The 22,202-nt window shown below is 41.3% G+C and overlaps 1 protein-coding gene across 6 annotated transcripts in view; it reads right to left on the bottom strand.

Annotated features, from left to right (window-relative positions):
- Positions 1-15,247: 15,247 nt before the first annotated feature.
- Positions 15,248-22,202, bottom strand: part of CRPPA (CDP-L-ribitol pyrophosphorylase A) — an 89,458-nt gene continuing 82,503 nt past the window's right edge. For all 6 annotated transcript variants that reach the window (XM_069860347.1, XM_069860353.1, XM_069860349.1 and 3 more), the window contains one exon: positions 15,248-15,731. In XM_069860347.1, the coding sequence (XP_069716448.1) occupies positions 15,627-15,731 (105 nt within the window). In that variant the 3' untranslated portion in view covers positions 15,248-15,626. The remainder of the gene's footprint in view (positions 15,732-22,202) is intronic.

Genomic DNA, 22,202 nt, shown 5'->3' with positions numbered 1-22,202 from the left:
AGTTAATCTTAGTCTGATCATCTCACCCACCCTGGGAACTGCTCTCCTGCCCTTTGAAGACCTGGAAAGTCTTCCTGCTGCCTCAGGTGGGGGTTTGGATTTGGTTTTCCATATACCAAGCAAATAAAGCTTCATGGAATCAGACTATTCTATACTATGTAGTTCTGCTGTAATGCATTTAATAATAATTCAAATCTTAGCCACTTTATAGCATCATGTAAAGGTTGGAGAGGTATATAAAGGAAGACACAGTGCGGGGCATAGTCCTGAATGATAAGTAAGCTAGTTTAGCACATACTGTGCTACAAAGGCAGAGCTCTTCAGAGCTGTGAAATACACCATTGCAGGTATCTTCTACTCTACCAGGTATATGGCTTTCTAGATCTCACAAAGCTTAAGAAAAACAGTCAGTAACACAATTCTGTGTCATACCACACCACACCTCCTCCTTTAAGAAATACTATGACAGCATTGTGGATCGGTGAGGTAAAAAGACAACTACTGGGAAAAATTTGTTGGCCAACTTTGCCTGTTCAGTGTTTTCAAAACACTTTTTAATTGCCTCAGCAAGTTGTTGTTAGGTGAAAGATAAGAGCCTGCCAAGTCTAGAGAGTAAACATTTTGTGTTGGTCCACCCACAAAGCATTCAAAAAGGAACTGGAATTCATTCAGCGTAACTCAGGTTTAACTATCTCATTTTCAACATAGTTCACTGTTCATGGCCCTACAAATCCTGGTCTCTTCATGTTTGTTCTCAGCCCCTTGAACCTTCCTGGCTGCTTTTTCATGTTCAACATCTGGCTTGAGCAGGCTTCGGTTATCATTATATTTGTGAACACATCTGATGAAGATGCCTCTTTTATTACTCACTTGCAGTCTGGTTTTAAACGATCACATCTTAAATGTTGATAGGTTTTATTCTCATTCCCCAAACTGCATATTGTTTACACGTGTTTCTCCTAGGCATATCATGTAGATATTAAAATGCAAACAAGCATGCATATGCATATTTTTGCATCCACACAACATACATTTTATATATAGAAAGATTTATAAGTGCATACTGTATATACTGTATGTGATCTTTCTGTATGTATGTTTTAATGAGATTTGTCTCTAAAATTGAATGTTTCTTCAATTTTAAAAGCAGCTATTGATTTATCTGTAAATTTACTTATCATTATGGACTAGTGTCAACAGTAAAGCAACCCAGGAGCTCACAGCACCATGTAATTGAGGGCCCTTTCCACATGTAATTGGTAAATAAGCTGTACCAGGTGGAAGACTCTATAAAGAAAAAAAAAAAGAAGAAAATGTTTGTCTCAGATACTACAGAGCAGAGAAGGAAAAAAATTAAGAGCGTAGACAATGTTGTTCTAGGAAATAGAAGATGGAGTTTCCAGGGAAGGTTTCTGGTCTTCCATGGAAACTGAGGTTAATGAGATTTTTCAAGTCAAAGAAGATGAGGAAAAGGTAATCAGGGGTAGAAATGAGTCCTTGCATGGGGAAAGCACACCTGAAGCTCATGAAAGTATGGGGGTGGAGAAGATGTATTTGAGGCTGACAGTAGCTACCTGTGAAGGGAAGAGGAATTATGTAGCTGGTAAAGCAGAAGGTTGTTTGTCCAGCAGGATGTGCAGCTAAATCTGAGATACAATCTGGAAAGGCGAGCAGGCAACCAGGAGTCTGCAGAAGGTTTTCACCATTCTAAGAAATGTGCGTAGCTTAAGTGCTGGCAGTGGGCTCCCTGTTCTCTCCCTCCCTCATGCGTATCCCTGAAGATACTGGTCATATTTACTCCTGGATTGTGTGCAGATCTCTCAAGCATGGACATCTCTACAGTGTGGTAAGTCAAACAAAACAACCCATAAGCCTTTATCTTAAGACTTTTGCTCTTCTTATAGTGACCTGCTTAGAGATTACCGTAGCTTAGTACATGAGACTTCAATCCTGTTCCACTTTAGAAGACTGGAGTGCAATGTTTATAACAGCCACTGTGGAGCTGTACAGTTTCTTGGTCTCTCTTCTTCAGGAGAAATCTGATAAAGTATCTTGAACAATCTGTAAGAACTTCAGTTCTTGTTATCCTTTTGGATCTGAAGAACTAGCTAGAATTCAAGGGTTCTGGGCTGTTCAAAAAATCAGAAACTGGTACAGAAACCAATACTTCTCTAAAATAATTTTATACATTTACAAGAAAAGGACTGACCCTCTTTTTCTGAGGAGAAAAGCTGCAGTTATTCACCGCGTTCGCTTCTGTTGCCTACCCATGAGGACACTCTCCACATTTTCAGGGTTTTGCAACAAACTGTTGTTTTCTGCTCCTTTTCCTTCTATACCATGCAAAAGAACATTTTGCAGAGGGATCACAGGTAATAGAAGCCAGACTAATAGAAGAATCAAATTAATACAGTCATGTCAGACCTATGTAGCATGTGATCTAATAAGTTCTGCTTAAGGTAGTGCTTATAAGCACTAGCCCAGTAGAATATACAGGAAGGTAATTTGCTTTAGGGATGTTGTTTATAATTGCCACAAGACCATACCTTGCATGTCATAACCACTGTGTTACTGTGGGGATATCTAAGCACGTCTTCTTTTTACTTCCATTCATTTCTCTCATATACAACTATTAATTTGAAAAATACCTTTATCAATCCTACACTCAGACAGCTGAGATTCCTCAGTTGCTTTCAGTACGTCCTTGTGTTAGTGTGGAGACCAGTGCTGCTCCATGAACCATTCGTTTGCTTGAGTCCAGGTATTCAAAACTGCCCACTTTAGGGAGCTTCACTGGACCATCTGTGATGGAAAGTACTGGAAGGAGTTCATAGAATCATAGAATAGAGTCATAGAATCACCAGATTGGAAAAGACCCACTGGATCATCAAGTCCAACCATTCCTATCAAACACTAAACCATGTCCCTCAGTGCTTCGTCCACCTATCCCTTAAACACCTCCAGCTGCAACTTCAGCAGCTATATTCTCTTTCTCTGAATAGTAAATACAAAAAGGTAGGTATACCTTGCAGTGCTTTACCTCTATGGATTCCATGAATACTATGGATTTTAGTTGGAGTACCTGGGATCTGAACTCAGTCTTTTGTTTTTAATGCAACAGCTCACCAAATTCTTTAAATCAGAAGTCACAGACTTCTGCAGGAAAAAAGCCAATAAGCTATTATAGAGAGAAGAGGTCACAGGAGCTAATTATTGTACAGAAAAATGAGCCCAGAGGTAGCAGCAATTCTTGAGTGTATGCTCCTGTCCTGCAGGAGAGGTGTAATTGAATCATCTTGCTGTCGAGGCTGTGGGTAAATGGATGCTAAGCAATGATGCTCTCAGCAAAACTGGAGCAGCTCTCCCTATCCATTACAGGTTGCTTGCTGTCACTGTTAATGAATGTTTATAAAGTACTTGGGGATCTTCCAATGAAAAGTGTTACATATGAACCACTTATTATGCACTTGTTCAAACCGATGCTAACTGTTACTAATGGAAAACTTCAGTCTCTGTCTCAAAAAGGTCAGAATAGTTGGAAAGAGCTGACAGTCTGGGTAAAACATGTGAAATCTCAAAAAAAGCCTGTCTGAAGAGCGTGGTGTGTTTTCACAAATGGGTGGAGAAAGGGAATCTTTTTAAGTTATCAGCACTTGTACTTCATCTAATATGAGATCAAGAATACAGCAAGCTGATATGGCCAGAATATTTTCTGTGTATGTTGCACTGACAGCAGTTAGCACTTAAACTGGATGAAGTGTTTGAAAGGATCCAGTATCTACATGATATTCAAACATACTGCCTGTAAGTGGTCATTAGGGAACTTCGATTTACAGCAAAAGAGTTCAATCAACTTAATAAGAGCTATGAATCTTCTTCAAACCTGGGTGAGGCACTTGTTATCCATCCCTCTAGTACTAGGGCTTAAAACATGCGAATGCAAGAGTACAACAGAATGAAGAGGTTGGTGAAAAGTGAGAATAACACTGGCTGCAGCTTTAACATGGGACTTATATATTAACACATGCGCAGGTGCAGTCCTGAACGTGCCTTTACACACATTCAGTGTCTGCCAGACAGAGATCACAGGAGATATTGCAGTCTCTGCTGGGCCCTGGCAGCAGCTGAGTAGCTGGTAATTGTTCCCCTAAACTACGCACCAGGTGCAGCTCCCTTGGCCCTAGATCATCATCCCCAACACTCCACGGCACCCACTTGGGAAGAGCTCAAACCTGCTCACGCTATCAGAGAAAAAGGAGATAAGTGAGAACCAGAGAATAATAAATTGTGGTATTATTGTAATAGTATAATATAGTATAATATAATTGTAGTATTATTATGTAGAAAAATAAATTGTAGTATAGTATTGAATTTGTTCAATAGTATTGAACAAATAGTATTGAACAAATTGAACAATAGTATTGAACAAATACATATCCACAGCCCTTGCTGGCTCAATCTCCCGCCTCTAATATGTGATTGTATGACTTCATTTTTAAGATAATTTATTGTAAATGTAATTTTTTAAAAAAAAATCCAGGTAGGATTGGCTGAACAATATACCTACTTGTTTCAGCACACTTTAAGCCTCATGCAGCTACCTGTGAGCCTGAGCCTGACTGACCACAGCATCAGGCAGGGGTTTTAGGCTCACATTCCTCAGCTGGAACTCCGCACCCTGAACCTCGCTACATGCCAGGAGGCTGCCTTCCTTCCCCCCACTCCTATACATTCACTTCATAATATCATAAGCTACTTCACATTAGCTAAACCCATTAACTAACCTTCATCATAGACAGCATATATATCATACCTAATAGGGTTAAGCTGCTAAACAGTTCAGTGGATGAAAATGTGTGCCTTACAAATGGGAGCAAGGAGCCCCATCCCCACATTCCCGGTGTTAGACTCCCCCTGCAGGGCGAGACCGTGCCCCTTATACTCATATTTTAAAAAGTTTTATCCCTTTTCTTCAGGGATCTTGGGTGCTTCCATGGATTCTTTTCCTTCCCACCCTTTCTGTATGTCTTGGGGCAGACCCCCCTCCTCCTGCCCTCGAGCTCACGTCTCCATCGTGCCCTCTCATACTGCTCTGCCAAAAGAGCTGAAGGACAGACATAATTTTTGTTCTAGAATCATAGAATAACCAGGTTGGAAGAGACCCACCGGGTCATCGAGTCCAACCATTCCCATCAACCACTAACCCATGTCCCTCAGCACCTCGTCCACCTGTCCCTTAAACCCCTCCAGGGAAGGTGACTCAACCCCCTCCCTGGGCAGCCTCTGCCAGGGACCAATGACCCTTTCTGTGAAAAATATTTTCCTAATGTCCAGCCTAAACCTCCCCTGGCGGAGCTTGAGGCCATTCCCTCTCGTCCTGTCCCCTGTCCCTTGGGAGAAGAGCCCAGCTCCCTCCTCTCCACAACCTCCTTTCAGGGAGTTGCAGAGAGCAATGAGGTCTCCCCTCAGCCTCTTCTCCAGGCTGAACACCCCCAGAGTTTTGTTACCCGCACCCTTCACTCGCAGCTTGCTTAGAGGAGAGTCTATGCTGCATTGAATGGTTGGACTCGATGATCCGGTGGGTCTCTTCCAACCTGGTGATTCTATGATTGTGGAAGATGGTGCCCAGCTGGGTACAGCCACAGGAACAGGGATGAGGGTCTGAGCATGTTCCTTTTAGGTCTGCGTAGCCGTAAAGAAATGCAAGGCAGTGGCTTTGGTGGATTGATTTAATCCCGCATGTTTTAAGTCAGCTAAACCCCCTGAAATATTCTGATTTGATTCCATGGATCATTTCAACCTTATAGACACTGTGTTTTCTTCCAAAAAAGAAATATTTCAGGTGGAAGATCCCCAAGGGTTTTCTCCTCCAGGCAGAGTGCAGGCAGCAGTGAGGAGCGGTGTGGGGACCCTTCCCCGCCGAGAGTCATAACCGGCAGGGTTGCACGCACCCAGACAGCCCTTGCTCCCTTTGCACTGAACACAGAAGCTAGAAGGCCAGTTTCCTCTTTGAAACGCTTTCAAAAACCCACAGAACTTAATAGCATAGTATTATGTGTAAGTGACAATCCGAGGTCTGTCCAAGAGGGATTTCAGTTCAGCTCACGTTCTTGATGCTGAAGATAAAAAGGGATGAGCATTTGTAAATCTCTTGCACACGTTCAAATGAGAAACGTAGCTGGATAATTTTAATGCACTGATCAATTCTGCAATCCAAGGTCTTTGCCTGTATTTCAGGTACATGAGTAATGCCACATATTATCTCTAAAGGCACTGAAAAACGAATGCAGGCAGAGATTTCCATGGTTTGACTGGTTCCTCAAGGCTTCCCTGATACACAGAGTTATTTTCAGCTCTAATGTATCATCTCAGCAGTAATAAATTTTAAAAGGCAGCACTTTTAAGCTTATACAGTTTTCAGTTTACAAAAGGCTTCATAAATATGAATACAACCACTGTAACAAATACTGCTGTGAATTAGCCATTAGTCACATTGCACAGAAGGAGATGCTAAAATATACAGATGTTTACTAACTTCACAGTTATCATCTCTCCCTGAGCAGAACTAGTGCCCAGCTCTTCTGACTCTCTGGTTTGTAGTTTAAACCTGCAACTATGTCTCTGGTGAGAAAACAGAGCAGTGAGATATAGTAGGACCCTAAGGGGTCTCTGCAGTCTAGGATTATATTAGTTTCTTCAGAAAATATCTCAATTAGAGCAGCATCTGAGTTCAGGTGTTGTACCTACCACTGAGCATCTGCAGCAGTGGCAGCCGCAGCCCAGAGAGCTTACAGGAGGTGTTATTGTTATAATTACAGATATATTTTTTTACATATATGCCTAAATATTTTACCAGAGGAGGACCTACAAGAAAGCAATTTATGGTCCTTATTTTGATCTGAGTGACCATTTCCTCTTTCATCCAACAAAATTTTTTATGTGTTCTTGCATGTTTTTCTTCAAGTGTGAACAGGAGGGGTATGATTCACTGTAAAGTTTTGATATGTCCAACATTTAGATGTCTATTTAAAATTAGTTGTATGTAAGTGAGGTACAATCAATGGAAATAAGAGCCTTTCTCTCACCTGTTTTTATAAGCATTTTTTTGTGGGATTAATCACTTCCTAAGTTTCTATACATAAATGTGATAAGCACTCTCTGAAAATGATGCAAGAAAAAAAAGTTTTAAAGTAGTTTTGCAAGGTCATCTGTATATAACTTCCACCTGTGAGCAAAAATGCATGAAGATCCAAACCTGCATAGAGAGGGATGCATGTACTGAAGTCTAGGGTGGACCAGCAAAGGTCTCTTACAGGAATGCATTCAGCTTACTGTTTACTTCTGAGCATTCAGCTCTTGTTGATCATCTGCTTTACTGTAGCGCTTGCTAGATATGAGTTGAGTGATAAAAGCCACAACCTAGCCTACAGGCAACCCCCCTAAAATTCCAACAGTATTTACAGTTCTACAGTTTTTCATTAACCCTGGGTACTACATTCCATAATCAGGAAAAGCAGTCTGACTGCACAGACACAAAGCAGCATTTTAACTGCAGAGGGCAGGAAAGAGCTACTGAAAGAGCACAGTGTTTTACTTACAAGGCGTTATTACTTGCAACATAATTTTCTACAACTTTGATTTCTTCCAGACTATCTACAATACCACATTTTAGACCTGAAAGATCCTCTGAGGATCCATCTCATTGCTTTCTGGGGGGAAAATACAATCCTAAAGAACAAAAATTATCAGATTCGTTCTAGAGGCTATTTCTTTATGGTAATCATAGACTAGAAATCATTCTGTTGTGTTTAATGAACGTCACTTCTCAGTGCGATTTTATTTCTCATTTTACTTCATTCTCAAAACCACTTTTTTTTTTTAATTTGTATACAAGCCTGCTCATATAGGACAAGATGACATTTACCTGCTGGTCACTCAATGCCACTTTGAAAATCCTCAGCTATAAATTAATGCTTGGTGGAGGCACCGACTGCAGTGTAGTGCAGTGCAGCTATTTTATAAAACTTATCTGGTGCTTGCAAGACTTTCATCAAATTGGGCTACAGGTTCAAAAAATTAATATTAAAAAAAAAATCTGTGAGTTTCACTCAAGCACAAATTATTCAAAAAAAGCAGTTGAAGAGTGTTAATTTGAACACAGAACCTGCCCATTTGCGCTGTATTTTAGGGTTTTCCGGCAACCTGAAACAGATCTTGCTCAGGGTGTGTTTTCAGAGGAATGAAAAAGGTCTGCAAGAACCACTACCCGGAATGCAGCCTGGGGCAGGTGCCTCTTGGCAGGAGCAGCCCCAGCCGGTAACAAAGGCTTTGCTGTTCTCCACCCACACAACCCAATTAGTATGAATCCCCATTTTTCCATTAACCCGCATGCTTATCGTGTTTTCCAGCCCCCTCTTTAGGCTCGTCACATCTTTGTTATGCTCTTTGCAGTCCCTGGGGCTCCTGTGGGGCTGGTGGCTCTACAGCCCATCCTGCTCTGTATTTTCAGCCCATCTCAGCATCCCAGGTTGTCGCAGTGAGGATGGAGAGCGAAGCAGCGGCTCCAGCATCAGCAGTGCCTGGCTTTAGTCAGCTTGGGAGAGATTTTTGGTAAAATATTGAGGGACACCAGCAGAGGGTGCCTTGCTGCCACCGTAATGCCCTTTCTTACTCTCAGTGACCATCCTGGGATGGAGAAAAGCTTGGGACAAACCCCGCACCTTCCATCTCCATGGAGCTGCCTCTCAAAGGTGTGCGGTGGGTTAAATGCTGAAATCAGTGAAGCCAATTGCTCTAAAGAAAAAAGAATGGGGAAAAGAAACAACAGGGAGGAGTAACACTCCTCTGCTGTGCGCTCAAGGCATTTTGCAGCTTTTCTTGATGTGTCCATCATAGTATTTTTTTGATGTGCTGCTAGCAGACACTCCCAGAAGAGTGAGACACCTCGTTTCCTTCTTTCCTTTCCTTGTCCTGACCTACTGGTCTGGAATGCAGTTCACTTTTGAGCATTTTCAGATGTGTCATTTTCAGAGAGGCCAGAGCATGCAGCCAGGGCTTGCTTGCTTATTTATTTCACTGCTTACAAAGCCTGCGCGTGACCACCAGACAGAGGAGGCGCTTAGAATCATAGAACCATCATCAGGTTGGAAAGGACCCACTGGATCATCGTGTCCAACCATTCCCATCAACCACTAACCCATGTCCCTCAGCACCTCATCCACCCGTCCCTTAAACCCCTCCAGGGAAGGTGACTCAACCCCCTCCCTGGGCAGCCTCTGCCAGGGACCAATGACCTTTTCCATGAAAATACTTACCTTATGTCCAGCCTGACCCTCCCCTGGTGGAGCTTGAGGCCATTCCCTCTTGTCCTGTCACTTGGGAGAAGAGCCCAGCACCCTCCTCTCCACAACCTCCTTTCAGGTAGTTGGAGAGAGCAATGAGGTCTCCCCTCAGCCTCCTCTTCTCTGGGCTGCATTTGACCCTCCTGCTCTTCCCCAGCATATAAGCCCTTATCTGCAGAAGGAACATGACGATGTTAGAATAACAACCATTAACCTTGCCCTCAGCATAGCCAGGACCCAAGACTGCAAAGTTAAAAAAACTAGAATCCCAAGGGTGCAGTTGAACATCAGTTCAGGCTGCTCTGTGCCTGCATTCATAGAATCACCAGGTTGGAAGAGACCCACTGGATCATCGAGTCCAACCATTCCTATCAAACTCTAAACCATGCCCCTTAGCAGCAGCCCTACAGGCTCCAGCACATCCCTTTGCAACAGGAATCATGACGTACCCCAAAATCATCCCACCTGGTGACTCTGGTGAAAGCTTATCACTCCTTCCAGGGTTAGTTTCCAGCCAGGTAACGGTTGGTTAGATTTTCAGCTTCCTCAACTGAATCTCAGCACAGCAGCACAACCCTCAACGCTAGCGTACGGGAGAGAGGGGAACAAACACAGCATCCAGGAGATGTCAGGACTTTTTTAGCCATTTAAACCAGTTTAAACCAAGCACAAAATCGTCCTTTTGGCTCCCTGTGTTGTCACTAGATTCAGGGTGAATCCTCAAGGAGAGATTTTAAACTTTGCAAGTGCCCCTCTCACCCCACACACCGCAGGCCTTTGGGTGCTCGGGCTGGAGTCACAACTAAACTCCAGAGACACAATCGGCGTTAATCAGGACCATAATGTTTCCCCACCAAATGGCAAGGGAGCTGAGCACAGCGTAACTACACACTTTAAACTGCAGCGCAATAAAAATAATAACAATAATAATAATGAAATCCCAGCATAACCGGCATGGTTTTGTGTGAGTTAGCTGAAGACGGCTGGAGGGAGGAGATGCCGTGTGGTCTTGAGCTTGCTGCAAGGAACCTTGAGTCCCATTGGCTTCAGTGGGGATTCAACCAGGCTGTGGAAAGCTACTGCCTAACATAGCATCGCGGGGCTCCTGGGTTTTTGTCTCTGATCAATTCCTGGCAAAGCCACTGGTTAGTAAGTGAAAACACACTTTTTCCAGTTGCAAGACATACCTGGATTTGACTTTTCTTTCACTTTTTTGTTGTTTGCTGCAATTCTGACTGGGTGCTGACTCTACAAACCCAGGTCTGGGTACTGAGGGGGGTGAGAGGGAGCTGGCGCAGGAGCAGATTGTTTCCCCTTCAGTGGGATGGCTCTGTTGCAGCTTAACTGCAGCTAACAAGCATCATTCAGCCCAGCAGCTGCCGTGCAGGAGGTCTGTCCCTTCGGGCAGCGGCCGCTCAGCTGCCTGCAGCTGGCACTGACATCTGTGCTCCGTCCCAGCTGTGAGCAACGCGGAGATGCCAAAGCCCAAACGCCTCAGTTCTCGATCCAGGAGCGAGGAAGAGGTTCTGGAGCCAGACCACGGCCTGGCTTGCAGGGGAAGGGAGGGAGGGATTGTCTCCTTCAACCGCAGAGGGCTGGGAGGGATGGAGAGAGAGTGACAAATAGGGAGAGGAAGAACGAGTAACAGAGGTTGGGGAGAGGGTGGGAGAAGAGAGCAGGAGAAGCCTTTGGAACAGGCTGCCCAGGGAGGGGGTTGAGTCCCCTTCCCTGGAGGGGTTTAAAAGAGGGGTGGATGAGGTGCTCAGGGACAGGGTTCAGTGGTTGGACTCGATGATCCTGGAGGTTGTTTCCAACCTGGTGATTCTGTGAAGGCAGGAGTGGCTGAAACGGAAAGGAAACATAGAATCATAGAATAACCAGGTTGGAAGAGACCCACCGGATCATCGAGTCCAACCGTTCCTATCAAACACTGAACCATGTCCCTCAGCACCTCGTCCACCCGTGCCTTAAACAACTCCAGGGAAGGTGAATCAATCACCTCCCTTGCATTTGAAGTGACAGGGCCAGTTAGACGCAAAAAAATGTGAAAATAAAATGAAAGAGATGCAGAAGCAGCAACAAATAACTGTCTAATGGAGGTGATTATCTAAAAAGGCTGCCGAAGAGGGACAAGCCTTATTGAGCTACTACCTCAGGTGCTACTGAGCCTGGAAGGTTTTTCTGCCTGCAGCCCTTAGCACATCATGCCATTCAAAGTATCCCTCCTGAAGATTTTGCCGTCTGGAGGAGCTCTGGTATATTTTCTCTTGCCTCCTTGCTTCTACAACTTATTTAAATTCACATCACTTTTTGCTTGTCCAAGTCTCTTATTCTCTCATATATCTTTGCAACAGCTTTATAATTCAATGTTGTGGCATTTTTAACTGAGCTATAATTTTAGTTTTTGAGACAGGTATATGTGCAATCTAAAGATTGAAAAGCATTTTAAATTAACCTGGGAATAAATATATTAAGAAATACCACTTTTCTCCCTAGGTTGGTGTATGACAGACAAGTATATTCTATCATAAACATATTTTCACCGTTGGGACTGTTTCCTTGGCACAGGTACTGAAATTGTTTTCAGATCATAAAAACTTACCAGTCTGAAGCTGAAAGGGCAGGCACCAGGGCACACGCACTTGAACTCATGTTGATATTTTGCCTTGATATCTTAGTGTAGGCACCCAGAGCAGGGCATTAGTCTTCTCTCTGGGCACCATTGCAGATTATTTGAAACCAGGTGTGAAAGGTTGGATTGATGGAGCTGGGCAGGAATGATGCAAGCAGTTTCTGTTTCTCAGAATTCAGTTTTTCAAGACTGGCTTTAAATAATGTAGTTATCATTGAACTTTCTACATCAAAATTATTATTCCTATAAGATACAGAGAAGGTATGTATTTATAACTCAATATTTCATAACAGATTTTCCCAAGGGAAGCACCTAGATACTATTCTTTTTACAATTCTCAGCAGCTCTCCCTGATTCGGTGAGAATTAGTTGTGTTTCTAACAAGTGATCCTTGAAACAAACAAGAGGAAACTCCTCTGAATACCATTCTTTCAGTACCTACACAAAGAGAAAAATCTAATATCTAGTCATCTATGCATCTGAACTAATCAATCTAATATCTAAATAGGTTTTTTTCCAGTTAGACTGTGCTTAGACTGTTGGATCTATCATATAGACTAGAGAGAACAATCAAAAACCTTAAAAACGTAAGGTCAAGGGACTTCTAATACTCTGAAAAGCACAATTCATCCCATAACACAGAATTTTATCAGCTACCAGCCTTTTGTATGTCCCAGTCATCAGAGCAGTCACCCTGGGCCAAGTCATAGGTAGCTCTTGACCAGAACTCCAGCTCCTGTAGGAATCCCAAACCTTGACTGGAACAAAGGGAAGCATGCATTGTCTGCAGATCTTTGTGGATGCTTCATAAGATGAACCAGTATTTTTCAGATAGGAATTACGGATGAAGTGGAAGGAGATGTGTGATTAAGTTTTTGCATACCTGTAAGTAAATGTGCTTTTCTTCAGAAATAAACCCTGAAGAAAATGCAATGACTAGTAGCAAGCGTCTGAGACAGGGAGAGCAAAGCAAACAATGACCCTTTCTCCTCTGGTGCAGTGACCTACCAACAGGAGAAGCTGCTGTTATCATCAGAAACTGCCAGGCAGTAATTGGGAACTGTACGTGTCTTCAAAAGCTTCTGTTTGGATGGCACCTAAAGCAGCACCAGGCAGGTGATGCAGTCTGGTGTCACAGAAATACAAATCTAAATGCACCAAAAGCTTTAAGGCATCCAGACACACTTTTTGTTCTGCAGCCTAGCATGAATTATCAAGATGATCTAAAAGCTTCACCAGGATACTTTAAAGTCAACTAGAGTTATGCCACTGATAACAAGAGGGTCACAGCTCACTTAGTTTCTCTTTGCTTTTTGCTTTGGTTTTGAGGGTTTTTTGTTTTATTTTTTAGTTCCACCATCTTCTATCCATTTCATTCTTTCAGCCTTTTTAGAGGACCATCAAACCACCTCAAGCTTGATACCCTGAGAGCTAAAGAAAAAAAGTGTAACTAGAAATTCTTCTGCCAACTGCTCTAAGACAAATCAAGTAATTAATTCTCAGATTTTGCATGAAGTGGGCTGGTTTCAACATACAAATTTAATTCGTTAAAGTTAGCAGTTATGAAAAGCATTTCTAGGGCCATATTCTGTATATTCTTTTCTGATGAATGCTACGCAAGGAATAGTAATTAGAGTGCTTGAGGAGTAAGGTAAGCAAGGCTGGCAGAGTCTGAGCTTTATTTACTCGGTGTTATCTCTGTCCAAATGTTCAAAGCAGTATGGGTGGTGACTGATTCACTGGTTAAATTCAAAACAGCATGTGTGTGCAAAAGGCTGCCAAGTATCTTATGTATATTGCTGTTTGTGAGAAGCTATGCACAGACAAAAAACAATCAACCGGTTTCTTAATTTCACTTTATATCTTTATTCCCATTGTAAGTAGTAACAATTAATCGAAAGACCATTTAAATTTGGTTTGGATACACAATAGCATTAATCACAGTCCAGTTTCTTTTTTTTTTTTAACTACATTTCTAGTATTTCACAATTTGCTTTAGTAATTCTGTTGTTGGTGTATTTGCTCACAGCAAAATAGTTTTTTCAGTGGTTTTAGTTTATTCAAAAATACCGTTAAAGATAAAACAATCCATAATGCAATGACTCACAGTATGTTAATAACACTTACTAGCTTTCAGCAGAAAAAGACCTGAATTAATTGATCAACAGTTGCTGTTGGTCAACAGTCAGCTGACCGTGAGCCAGAGTGTGCACAGGTGGCCAAGGTGGCCAGCAGCATCCTGGTTCTATCAGAAATGGGGTGGCCAGCAGGACTTGGGGAAGGATTGCCCACCTGTACTGTGCTGGTGAGGCCACACCTCAAATACTGGGTTCAGTTTCGAGCCTCTCACTATTAGATGGACACTGACGTGCTGGAGCATGTACAGAGAAGGGCAACAAAGCTGGTGAAGGGGATGGAGCAAAAGTCTTGAGAGGACTAGCTGAGGAAACCGGGGCTGTTTAGGCTGGAGGAGACCTTAAAGCTCTCTACAACTACCTGAAAGGAGGCTGGAGTGAGGAGGGTGCTGGTCTCCTCTCCCAAGTGACTAGCGATAAGACAAGAGAAAGTAGACTCAAGTTGCACCAGAGGAGGTTTAGATTGGATATTAGGAATGATTTCTTTACTGAACGAGTGGTGAAGCATTAGAACAGACTGCAGGGCTGTTTCCCTAATACCCTGTTCCAGCCATGACAAGCACATAAGATATTAATGTATCCCCTTCAAAAGGTGCAGGAAGGATGGAATTCCTGAGTCTGATGTGTAGGGGAGGGACAGGTGCCTTCAGGGACAGTCCTTCCCTTGTATTGCTTTTAGCGTTTCAGATACCTGGAGATACTCCACATAATAACCATTCACCATTTTACTCTCCTGTCCCAACCTTCCACACTTGAATGTACCATATAGTTGAACTCATAACATCTATTCCTCTTCACTGCTCTTTAATACATACGTATGGTAACCAGCAAGAAATGAAAATTGTATTCTTGTACATGAGCTAAGAGAATCTCCCTATTTCTCCATTACCTATAGATAGGGTTGCAAAACATTTTTTTCAGTCTTAATCCTTTCCCCTTCCTTTCAGCATGCATATGCACATCATGCATATAGAACACAAACATGCAAACACAAAGAGCACGTGTAATACAAGGACTCAGCAGACCTACTGGAGCTGATTCAGGATGATGGCACATAGGTACTGGAAGAAGCGCAGCGCTATGGAGTGCTACAGCCAGGTACAGCAGCAATTTTTAAATAATTTCATACCAAGAAGATGAGTTGTGCTTTCGGATTATTTTATCTGAAATAAAATTAATTATAACATACACACATGGGTTAAAGATAGCTCCGCATGAATGCTTTGGTGTGTTCTAGGTACCTTTTTAAACAATCAGTACCTCACAAAAATATGTTTCAGTATCATTCCTCACAGTATGTACTCAGTGTATCTCAGAATAATTTGTATTTCATTTTACACCTTATATATAATATCAGACTTGCATTTTTTAAGTATAAAAAAAATACATTGTTAAAAAGATCTTAATAGTAAATACCATAAATCCAGAGTTTTCACCAAAGGGTAAAATTACTCAAGACCTTTTGTGACTGTATGATGAAACTGAAACACTTCCAAAAGCTACACAAAATCCATACTCTTATGCTACCAGCAGCTGGCCGACCATCTCTGGGTTTCTGTCCTTTATTAATGCCATGATAAGAGCAGCAGCAGAATTTACTCTCTCCTGAAGCAGCAAATGGTCCTGGGGGGAAAGAAAAAAAAGGAGCAGGGAAAACAATATGTTAACAAAAATGGAAAAAGTAAATATTTAAAATCAATTTTCAAGTATGCAAATTACCACATGACTGTTGAAAAAACTCCAAATATTTATTTGCATTTATTAGAAGAACTACTAAAACTTATATTTTAAAGAAAAACAATTTCATAGTAATATCCATTTTCCAATCTACATGACAATTTAAAAAGCAGAACTCTTCTTTAAAATGGAATTTATTTTCACTGCTAGAATTAATGCCACCTACCCAGAGACTGCCAAAACAAAAGCTTCAACATATCAGCTCCTTCCTAACTGATTTTTAAAGTCTAAAATATAGTCAGAATGTTGGGCTCAAAAAACTCTGGAACAAAAGGGAAGATTTAATAGAGTAGCACAGTTAAAGACCTGTAAACCTAAGCACCTGCTGAATCCCATCTATAGTCTACAAGCTAATTCAACTCTTGAAGGCATTTAAGCACTGGGACTTCATAGGCTGATCTCTGTATCAAAATTACTTTAAAAAGCAGTCTGGCTTTGATAGGCAAATATAAAGACCAACACAGGGAGAAGAAACAAAATGAGATTTTGATTCTGTGGTTCTAACAGAGCTCTCCAACTCACAACTGAGAGTCTGACTGCCAAGTTCTCATAACTGTATCGACCATAAAAAGTTAGCCTCTTACTAGCAGTAATATTTTCATTTGCATCCTGGGAAAGTATCAATAGGTATAGCCAGGCACAGACACTTCTGAAAGTGGAAGGAAAGAGGAAGGAAGAATTTCTGTGAAGCAACAGAGAAAAAGTAAGGTCTAAAAAACTCTAGGGAGAATCTAGAAAAGTTTCAAATACAGAAGAGAAGATACAAAGAGAAAGCAAGACCTGTTCTCTGTATCCCCAAGGGATAAAACTGGAAGCAACAGGCTTAATGGAACTTAAGCTGGGATATAAAGTCACAGAAGTGTTTTAACAGTAAGGACTGGTGTTCAATGGAACAGATTATTGGATAGATCACGGAAACTCCATCATTAGGGTCCTGTGACATGAGACCCACATATGTGAAAAATAGGATGCAGGCACAGGTTCCTGCCTAGAGCAGGCAGATGGGGCAGTTTGATTCCATATCTTTTCACCGCTACTTTTCTGAGACGCCACATCAAGGAATAATTTGTAGATGGTATGTTTAAGACACTCAGATTAATAGAGAAAGAGGAAACAGTTTCAACAACTTATACAATAGCATGTTAATCACTCCTTTCTAAGGAATAAGGCAACTGCTGAGGGGACCTACCTGTTCAACTACTACAAAGGAGAGCTGGAGACTAAGAAGTCGGAGTTGAAGGAAAAATTGATGAGAAAACACTGGGACACTCTAAAACATAGAATCATAGAATAACCAGGTTGGAAGAGACCCACCGGATCATCGAGTCCAACCATTCCTATCAAACACTAAACCATGTCCCTTAGCACCTCATCCACCCACACAGCATTATATTTTATAATGCTCTTTTTAACTTTGTGCTTTATGTAAATAAAAGGAAAAAATACTTCAGAAGTAAATGGATAGAATTAAAAATAGATAGTGTACACCTAATTCTTTTGTCATTCCTGGAAAAATTATATTAGCATGTGACTGGATTCTTATCCTAAAAAACTATCAAATGAGTTAAGTTCTTACCACTGGTAAACTCCCAAAAGATCGCACTCCTCTAATGTTCATGTTATACACTCTAATATGAAGCAAAATTATTCATTAGTCGTTTAAAAAAATTGTCTCAGAGTAAAAATGTTCCTGACAGCTGCGTCTTACTGCTTACTGAGTGATACCTCCCATTCGGTTAAGCAAGGAGTGGAGGAGAGACCTCGGAGGTCCTGCTCCTCCAGTACCTTTTGTCATCAGACTGAGGATGTAAAAAGGAACTTGAGTCTGGCAGGGGTTTCACTCCCTCATTTCCCACGGGTATAAATTGCTGCATAATGCAGAAGGAGAGCGGAAGTCATATGCACACACCCACGCAGACGGCAAACACTGCACTTGCTTTCAAGATCTCGCAACGCATTTCTTGATATTCAGCAGTGCCAATCTCTTTGTGCTCCTCATCGCTTTTTTTGTTCAGTTTGTCTCGCAAAGCACTTCACAATCACAGACATTGTTTCCCAATGGGCTTCCAGCCACATCTGAAGTTGGCAGGAGGTGGATATCAATTTTTTCCAATTTCACAAAAAGAAGAAAAAAAATACACCTGGCCAGGAATGCTCTTAACGTTTCTCTCAATAAATCTTTCCACATCCTCTGTTGGTTACTGGATTCAGTACACATTCCTTCGCAGTAATAAATTATTCAAGTTTTTGAACACAAAAGGAAGCAAGAGAAAGAAATTTAACTTTCACAGAAGAGATTGGAAGTGACACTGTAAGATTCCTTTAGACTGAAAAAAAATCCTTTTTTCTAAAGCTAAACCTAAGGCTTTAGTCATATTCTGAAGGAAAGACTTGTTGCAAATTATGAGTATTTGTAACACAGGCAATGTGGTACAGTAACGTGCACAGAAACCTGCATGCAGAAGCAGCCTACAAACCACAATGAAATCGACTCATGAATTGCAATTTGTTCAAAAAGAGAAACACAAAAATTAAGCAGCACAAATTAAAATGCTTTTGTCAGCTATACAATTACTTGACTTCTAATAATCTGATTATTAATACTATTATAATAAATACTCAGGAAACCTACTGGTTCCTTTCTGTCTTAGAATCAATCAACACAATGGCAGGAACAACAAACTGTCAGACAGGATCGGTCCTTGTGAGTCTGTTTTTTGGAGAATAACCAGAACTGTATTCTTTAAGTGAATATAAGTTATCTTACTTAAGATAACAAAGGTAATAGAAAATATTTTCTTAATTTTATACAGTTACTATTGATGGTTGAATGACATCATAAAGCATGTGCATGAAGCATTCAACAGCGCAATCCTTCAAAGCATTTATCATAAGGGTTACTAATTTTTAGATTGATGCTGTTAATCCTTCCTGGTAACACTGTCCTACTCTGATCTCAGGGTCACCCACTCATTGAACAGCATCCAGCAACTGGCCCCATGAGCCAGCCTCTGGCTGTAGGAGAAATCAGAGCCACAAAGGTCAAGTGTGTGCTGATTTTAGCTTGCTTTATTCCCACAGCCACAGTCTTACTGGAAAGAGATAGTAAATAATGCAAAATACTGGACTCTTCCAGGAATTTCAAAATTGCTGTATACTCCGTGTCTTACAGAGAATGGAAACTCACTCTGATGCTAAGAACCATTATTGCAATATGCAATGATCGTAGCTAATGCACAATTTATAACTTTTGTCGATCCTTTCTAGTCCTTATTATCAGAAAAAGAAATTTTAACAATTGAAAGAGAACACATTGTTCAAAGTGTAGGCATAACACTGACTGACACAATAGTTCAGTCGCATATTAAGTATAGTTTCCTCTCCTCTCATTCCTGCTGGGAATTTATTTCATTTGAGGCCACTACTGTGCACATACGTGGATATATTCAATGTGCCACAATGATACTTAACTTTTTCCTAAGTAGTTATAGGTAACTTGGATGTCAGCAGCGTTTATGACTAATTATACAAAGAATTTAAATGACAGAATTCAACAACAACTCAGGAAAGAAAAAGAATCTTGTGGGTCTTTATTAATTTAAAGTTAAACAAATAAGTGAATACGTCAAGTCCCCCGGCTATATCCTTAAAACACCCAAGTTTCTGACACTGTATTGTTATTTCTGGCAACAGCACTGATTACAGCTGATAATGCCTACAGGGAGGCTCCAACAAGGATGCCAGGACAAATGTAGTCTACCACACCTAACTCCATTGCACATACAGGTCTCTGATCCTCTTTTATATTCAATAGCATAGCACTAAATCTTTCAAAAATCTCATTATTAGCTGCAGGAAGTCAAATAATCAAGCAGAACCAGGTCTTCACATGTCTAATTGCCTGGCATGTTTGCATATATTGTAACCACGATAAAAAACAGGATTTAAGAACAGAGCAATCAATACAAATCCTTATGGAGCCCACAAGAGCTCTTGCACGTTATTGCCCACCCACTGCTCAGTGCTGCAAATTCCAAGCAGAGAACAAACTTCAGCACGCTAGTCAGGGAGAGCATATCCATGCACGCACTGGATGGATCAAACACAAATAGTTCTTCCCCTCATCCACAAAGTCCTTAAAAAAGACTGTGACCTTTAAATAAGACTCGGAGGCATTAACGACTGAGGTTCCACATGATCGACTGGTGTGCCACGATCCCCTCCAAACCATTGTGATACGCACTGTCTATTCATTCCATGCAGTTGACTTAAATGAGTCTCTTGTAAAAAAGAAAAACGAAAACCCCTAACATATCTTGGCCTTTAATAAATAGAATTTTTTATTGTTTGAACAGATGATTAACTACATTTATAAGCTAAACCCAAAACTTTTACCACTTTATATTTATGTACTTTGGAAAAGAAAGTACTCAGAAACACTGCCAACCTTATAAACCATAAATCCACAGCACTTTGATTCCAAAATAAAATATCCACTTTGTCTGTTATTAAATAGTAAAAATATTCCAACATAACCATATTGTGTTGTAACTCATATTCAGAGTTTATTTGATGCAGAGTTACTGACTGTAGGGGTTTTCTGGTCCACAGAATAAGACTGGGAATGGATACAGGGACAGAGTTAAAGTTGTGTTTGGAATATGCAATCTGATATTTAACAAATGTGCATTTATTTAAGAAATAGTGAGGATATCTGAATATTTACTGACATTCCCCTAATGATTCATATCCTTGCTTCAATCTGCTTAGGATTTTTTTTTTTTTTCCCCCCAGCTGGAACTACACATACATGCATTTCAATTTAGATATGTACTAGTTCAGTTTCAGCATAGTTTGAAAAACACATACTACAATTCTCAGATCAAAAAAAAATCAAAAAACAAAACCAAAAGCCTCTACAGGGAGGGGGTTGAGTCCCCTTCCCTGGAGGAGTTTAAGGGATAGATGGACGAGGTGCTGAGGGTCATGGTTTAGTGTTTGATGGGAATGGTTGGACTTGATGATCTGGTGGGTCTCTTCCAACCTGGTTATTCTATGATTCTATGATTCTACAGGTATTATCTCTGCCTTTTACTGCATCCCTCCAAAAGAATAAAACAGCCATAATCCATTCTCTGCACTCTCTTTTGATGTAATAGTGTGTGACTTTCCATTTAATACAGTTTTTAAAAATTATAGGACTTTAACATTAGCCCAGAGTAAAAGGCTGACGGGAAAACTCTAAACATGATTTAAAGACGCTGCTAAACTTAGGGAACATCGTTATTGATACAGTTGTGTTTGTACCAGGAGCAGAAGGAGGCTGTGCTGGGATGCCCCTGCCCTCCCTGCTCCATTGTCAGCCCGCTCCCTGGCACAGATTTGGCTCCTGCCAGCTAACTGGTTCCCAGACAATAGCTTGGCACGGCTCAGGGGGCAGCACAGGCCAGGGGCTCCTCCCAGGGGACACGCCAAATGAGGCCACCCTCTTTTGGGAAAGCGAGAACGTAGCCATATGGACGGGAGGCACGCTGTGCCTTTCAGCCCCAGGACAAGAGAAACATCCCCGGCTTGGTTTACTTGCCAGCATAGAGCCTGAGTGGTGCTGGGAACTGACCGTTGTGCCTTTCTCTCGCTGTCCAAATGCACTAAGAGTATACAGAGCAGAAAGCAAATAATCTCCCAAGAATTAGGCACAAATCCCACATAGCTACCACATAAACATAGTCATTTAAAAAAAAGATTAACTGGTGTATGGAGAGCTTTTTGACTAAAACAGAGGAGAAGAGAGGGACGAACCACACCACAAGGCAGCACTCCCGCTGTATTGCCCGTTCCTGCCACCTTACAGAGAAAAACAGGAGCACCACAAGGCACGAGTGTAAGAGAAAAAGGCTGAAAGAGCCTGCTTGTGTGCATCTTGCAAAAGACTATGTTGGCAATACAAGGGGAGCTGTTGTTAATTTAAAACTCCATGGGATGCTGCAACCTATACTAAGGCCAGACCAGGTGTCTCCAAAACTTACCTGATGTCACGTACTGACAGCGTTTTATTTGCATTCGAGAGAAACTGAGAATCTAGCCTCAAAAACTTCAATACCTGAAATTTTAATCTTCAAATGTTTCAGGTTTTTTTTTTTTTAATTTAAAAATATTATCTGTGGAGGGACTGAGGTTCTTCCAGGACTAAAAAATCAATCGTATAACACGGTTTGCTGGTTATTCTAACCTTATGATGAGGAATTCTCTCGTAGATTAATGAAGAAGCATTTTTTTCCCACTCAAGGTATGTAGTGGCATGCATTTACATATTAAAGCAACCTCCATTAATGTAACAGTACAAATTAAGCTGTCTCC

This window comes from Phaenicophaeus curvirostris, chromosome 6 (genome assembly GCF_032191515.1).
Source record: "Phaenicophaeus curvirostris isolate KB17595 chromosome 6, BPBGC_Pcur_1.0, whole genome shotgun sequence".
Taxonomy (NCBI): Eukaryota; Metazoa; Chordata; class Aves; order Cuculiformes; family Cuculidae; genus Phaenicophaeus; species Phaenicophaeus curvirostris.
Note: the sequence above shows the minus strand (reverse complement) of the source record. Positions and strands in the feature narration are given on the sequence as shown.